General features: G+C 37.2%; 1 protein-coding gene across 1 annotated transcript; it reads right to left on the reverse strand.

Annotated features, from left to right (window-relative positions):
- Positions 1 to 225: 225 nt before the first annotated feature.
- On the reverse strand, positions 226 to 5,426 carry LOC101497493 (uncharacterized). The gene is made up of 6 exons (XM_004513889.4): positions 5,268 to 5,426; positions 4,987 to 5,074; positions 1,874 to 1,938; positions 789 to 857; positions 660 to 709; positions 226 to 566 (listed from the first exon to the last, which is right to left on the reverse strand). Exons 1-6 carry the CDS (start codon positions 5,334 to 5,336, stop codon positions 455 to 457), a joined length of 453 nt encoding a protein of 150 aa, XP_004513946.1. The 5' UTR covers positions 5,337 to 5,426; the 3' UTR covers positions 226 to 454.
- Between the last annotated feature and the right edge of the window lie 226 nt (positions 5,427 to 5,652).

Below are 5,652 nucleotides of genomic sequence, written 5' to 3' on the forward strand. Positions count from 1 at the left end.
GCGCCATGTGACATAGTTAACGGCCAACAAATATCATATTTAAAAGAGATGAATAAAAGGCTGGATTTGTATAACTTGAAGATAAAAGACCACAATGAATCTCCTAAAAAACAACTAAAATGAGTTTTGATTAAAAGATAAATGATTAAAAATATATTTTAACCATAAAAATAATCATTTAGAGAATTGATGTATGATATTTCACTGAATTTACAGACTACATAATTAGCTTCAAAATTAGAATTATCAACTTAATTCACTTTTAGGTACACAGAATGCCAATGCCTCAAGTCCACTTACCAAAAAGGATTTCCAACCTGGAAACTGGAAGGAGAAGCAAGTTCATGATCCTGTTTGACACTGAGCAAGAAAACACCACATGAAGACAGGTATAACTATCACCTAAGTTTCATATTACAAGTTACTTTGAGTACCATAAACTTTAACTTTCCTATTAAGAAACCAGAGCGCCACGAAGTTCAACAAGTGCAACTGCTTCATTAATTGCATCCATCACTTCAAGCTTGCCCCTACTCACAGCTTCATCCATTGGAGTCCTCTCATGACTGAAAAGTTGTAGTGTTAAAATAGATGAATTATAAAGAAACTCTGAACACATTTTAAAATGCTACAGACTCAGCTCAGCTGATATGACAGACCTGTTTAAAACACTAACATTTGCTCCAGCCATGATTAATTTCTTCACAACCTGCACAGTACTTGTTTGTTAAGGAAAACCATGATCTGTGAAATGATGAGGAGTGTCTTTAAAAGAGCACAGTACTTACTTCAATATGCCCGTTGAGGCACGCCCAATGAAGAGGTGTATTCTTTTCCTCATTTGCTGAATTAAGATCCTGCTCAGACAGATAGAAACTTTAAAATCTCTATGCTATGTTTAGATGTTTTAGGTGAGGGGAGAGCAGTGAAAGGGAAAGAAGGAAGGGGAAGGGGAAGGAAGGGGGAAGAGGGAAAGGGAATCAAATGAATGAGATGGAGGGGGAGTTATTATTTCAACATGTTTGCATGGTTAAGAAAGGAAGTGGTGATGACTGATGAGTTATATTCCTATATTTTATTTTTAAAATAAAGTCCTTCCACCTTAAATACTTTTAACAGGTTTTTTTTTGTTTTGGTGAACACTTTTAACAGGTTTTATTCCAACGTTGTTTCATATTTCATATACACAATTTGGAACTTTGGTATTAAATATGATTTTTACAACAATTTTAGTGAATCTTAGCCACTCTCTCTAGTCTTAAATATAAGCAACAAAAAATTACGTTTGGTGGTCTAAAATAGAAAATTATGTTAACTACTTCTACCATATATAATGTTATTTTTCCCTAATTACCCTTCAATTAGTTTAATTTTTATTTTCAAATAAGACATGTCACTTCTCTAGTTTATGTAGGATGATATGGATTTACCAACATACTAAAACACTTCCAATTCAAACCTTTACTATTTTCAAAAGTTCACAAAATTCTCCCTTTTAAAAGGCATAAGCAAGTCCCAGAGAATGAACTATGGCTTGAATCACTGAGCATACATCATATATAGTTATTTAAGTTGACAGTTAGAGTCGTTGTTGTTTTCTGTGTGTCGGCCATATAATTGAAATTCTTACTTTAGCAATATATATGTAGAGCATCATTTATCAAGTTCTGGATTGTGAAGCATTTATGAAGTTTAGATTTTTTCACAGAAAGGGGCATGAGTTAGAAAAAATGGGATGCATATCACCATCTTTTTATTCAGCAAAATGATTTACTATTGGAGATGAAATACTTTCTCTAGTTCTAGTAATTATTTAATGACATGTGCAGAAAAGTTAAAAAAAATCAAAAGAATGTGTGATAAAGCTACTCACCACTCCTTTACTAATTAGATACTCCACAATATCAATATGTCCATTTGCTGCAGCCATATGAAGAGCTGTAAACACAAATTAGAAGAGAAAAGTAAAGCACAAATGAAGCAGTGCAATGGGTCAAAGCTAAATATTTTATTTTTCTGAAATGATCATAAGATGAAATAATATTCTCCTTCCAAAATCATCATTATCATTGTTGGCATCTTAGGTCTCTTCCTTCTATATCAAAGTCAACTATTTCAGTTATGCAATGGGTTTTTTCCATACAAGTTCATATATTCACAATCTTACCAATGACATGCTAAAAACAATACTTTATACCAAAATTCAACGTTATAGGAAAAGATCCGTTAGAAACCTTCCAATAAAGGTAACTGAGCAAAATCCCATTTTTCACAGTTAGGAATAAGGGGGAGGAATGATATCCCATTTTTCACCTTGATCGTACTCATCAACGACACTCTCCTCTAGGTCCTTGAAAGCCCCATGCATTCTCAAACTCGGGCTGAAGAGAGAACACTTGGGACGCCAGCTCTGAGTAGGTTGTCTTCAAAGAAGGATTATCTTGCTGGGAAGTCTGCAGCTCGAGTTTGGTCTCTTCCAGCATCTGCTAAGTATTATCAAATGATTTTTCCATTACACGGTAGTCGCTTTCAGCTTGGTGCAAGGAATCATGCAAGAGAGGCAAGAGAGGTTGTCCACAAAGAATAAGCTTGAATGGCCTCCAGAGACTGGTTGAACTTGAGATGACCAATCTTTTCCTTGTCAGAGGGGGTGGTGTATTGCGATATGACACCACTATCAGAAAATTGGCTATCCCAAGCAAAGGAAGATTCACCTCCATAGTCGCTAATGAAAGGAAAGTGGAGACGACCAAACTAGTCATCAAAACCCTACGATGAGGAAGGGCTAGGGCGCACGCAGATGAAGTCACTCTTGAAATCTTTCCAAGAGGCTGTAACAGGTTTGATGAGAGAATGGCGGGAATAGTTACTCATATTGAGCCAAGAATTTGGGCTACTCTTCTTAGCTTAGAAGAAGGAAAAGAATGAGTACACAGAGGGGGATAAGCCTAACCCATCAAAAAGATCGAATGAAGGCCTAAGAATTCAGATGAAGTTGTGGAGGCATTGCATTGAGAATCCAAAGAATCTCACATTGGAAATCAGTTAATGGCAAATGACCTCCAAGTTTTTTGAAAGTAAAGTAATGCACGTAAGTGTAATAAGGGTCTTCGTCATCAACAGGGGAGTCACAAACGGCATCCCCATCTTGGCAAGGAAGAATGTCAAAGAAGCATTGGTGAGCGGGGCAGCTTAAATGTTGGAAATACTCCAAGACAACTTGGAAGGTAGAGTAGATGGAGGTAGGCATGCGGACTTTCTTCATCTACACAATCAATTTCTTCTCTATCTGACTCGGGAGAGGAAGTAGACGTGTATATGACTCATGAATCGAGCCTCTGCTTCTCCTTGCGAAGCATGGCCAACTCAATTAAGCTCAATCCTAGCACAACATAAAAAGTTCTATCAATGGATTTAATATGAAAGCTACAAAAGAAAAAGGAAGATTTGAAATTCCACAAATTTCTGCCTCCTTGGTGGAAGACTGGAAGCCTATAGATTGAGGTGAGCAAAAGTCTAGGCTGAGGTGGGGAGAAGGCATGATAAATGAGTTGTAAGAAGCGAGCATCCTTTGAGGCAATTGATTGAACACCTAGCATGCTTGAATAAAGTTAGATAGACTAAGGTAGGACTGAGGCTAAGTAGAGCTCGAACAAATAGGTGATTAAGGAAGATCAAGTTGAGCTCAATGGAAAGGGAAGAACAATGTCGAGAAGAGCTTGGACAAGGTGAGTTCGAGTATCTTGCGCAATGATGAGGCTGAAGGGAGCTCCGCGGAAGGGTAAAGGAGGAGAGCTCAATTAAGCTCACTTGGGTTCGATGGCAAGGTGAGCTCGGTCATACAAACTCAAGTCCAAGCCGAGGTGAGCTCAAGTCCCGCTCAACCATTACAGGGAGGAAGGATGTCGTGGTGAGCTCGACCATGGCTGGGAGTTGATGCCAAGGTGAGCTCGGCCATGGCAAGGGAGTTGATGCCAAGGTGAGCTAGGCCAGCACGAGAGGCAAAATGCCAAGATGAGCTTGGCCAACACGGGGAGGTCAAATGCCAAGGTGAGCTCGGCCAGAGCCCCAAGTGTCTGAGGTGAGCTCGGCGGAACTATGCTCATGTGTAAGGTTTAGGCCGAGATGAGCTCGGTGAAGAAAAGAAGAAGGGCCATGAGAAAACAAAGGAAAATAAAAAAAAGCCTATATAGACAAAAAGAGAATGAGAGAGAGAGAGAGAGATGAAGGAAAACGAGTACCTGTGAGGACTATAAAAGGAGACACTTAGGAAGAAAAAGGGCAGATTATTATTGGCTTGAACATATATTTTTTACCTTAGTCGTTTTAGAGTATTCTTGGAGTTCTCTCTTGATTACTCCCTTGAATAGTTCACCTATTGTATCTTGTGTTTACATATGTGAACAATAGCCCAAATCACTCTGACCAGAGGAGACTAGGAGAGTGATACTTGCTTCACTACAACATATTTGAATCCTTAAGAGGAGACTGAAAGGTATCTCCAACTCCATTCTATAAATGAATTTCTAAAAAATGAAGTAATGCGGATCTTTCTGGTAGAAAAGTGAGTCAACTTTATTCTAGATGAAGCTTATAGTAAATAGTAGAGGACCTGAGAAGTTCAAATGCTTTCATTGCTTAGATTAAGGGAACTTGGGAAGGTTTCAATACTCCAGTTCATGGGGAAAAGAGACACTGGTAATTTGGAATTTGACTGAAAATCTGGCAAAAAATTATTCCAGTCATGAATCAAACTCAGATTTTTAAACCTCAACAGGTTCATTAACCACTTGAGTCCAATAACTTGTTTTCATAGTTAACAACACTAATCCCTAACCTCAATCCTAAAATTCCCTTGATGTAGACAGAACTATCAAAACCATAAAAAATAAAAATAAAAAAAGGACAAGAATAACCGTAAAAAATAATTAGTTAATTCCACAGTTAAAAAAAAGTTGTATATATATTATTCACACACACACACACCTGTTCTTCCTTGAGCATCTTTGGAATCAAGAGAAACACCGTTGGAAGCTATGCTCACAACATCATCCATGTCATCATATCTTGCAGCCTGTCAAAAACATATCATCTTTCTAAATAACATCACATTATTCAATAATCAATACCAACAAATTATATATAAAAAGAAAACTTAAAACGAATCTTAGACTATGCATGTGAGATTAAACGGTGTGTGTAATTCTGAAAACATATAAAAAAAAAAATTCATAGTTTAATCTTTTATGTCAATCTATATAGGTTACCTCAAGCAAGGCTTCGATGTTCTCCGGGGTCGTTTCAGGCGGATTGATGTTGTCTTCCACCGCACCCATTTTCAGTTGTTACCTGACCTCACTCAGTTTCAGGTTGGAGAAGAAAAACAGATGAACAAAACGACGAAGTTTGTTTTCTTCTCTATTCCGTTAGTTTTTCTTTGGAAGTCTTTGGGCTTGGACTTTTAATTGTATAATGGACTCAAAATTTTGCACAGTCGTGGGTTTGAAAAAGGAAGGAGCTTTTAGTGAAAATATTTGAAGAATCTACTATATGCACCCCCACTATATTTCCCATCATATGAAAATATATTTTTGTCATTTTTTAATCATGTTAAAATTTTAGAATACAAATATCTTATTTCTCTTTATCTTC

This window comes from Cicer arietinum, chromosome 5, assembly GCF_000331145.2.
Source record: "Cicer arietinum cultivar CDC Frontier isolate Library 1 chromosome 5, Cicar.CDCFrontier_v2.0, whole genome shotgun sequence".
Taxonomy (NCBI): Eukaryota; Viridiplantae; Streptophyta; class Magnoliopsida; order Fabales; family Fabaceae; genus Cicer; species Cicer arietinum.

Coding starts and splice junctions, on each gene's coding strand:
- LOC101497493 (XM_004513889.4), bottom strand. CDS start 5,336: ATGGGTGCGGTGGAAGACAACATCAATCCGCCTGAAACGACCCCGGAG. Junction 5,075..5,267: donor ACATCGAAGCCTTGCTTGAG/GTAACCTATATA, acceptor TGTTTTTGACAG/GCTGCAAGATATGATGACAT. Junction 858..1,873: donor ATCTAATTAGTAAAGGAGTG/GTGAGTAGCTTT, acceptor CTGTCTGAGCAG/GATCTTAATTCAGCAAATGA.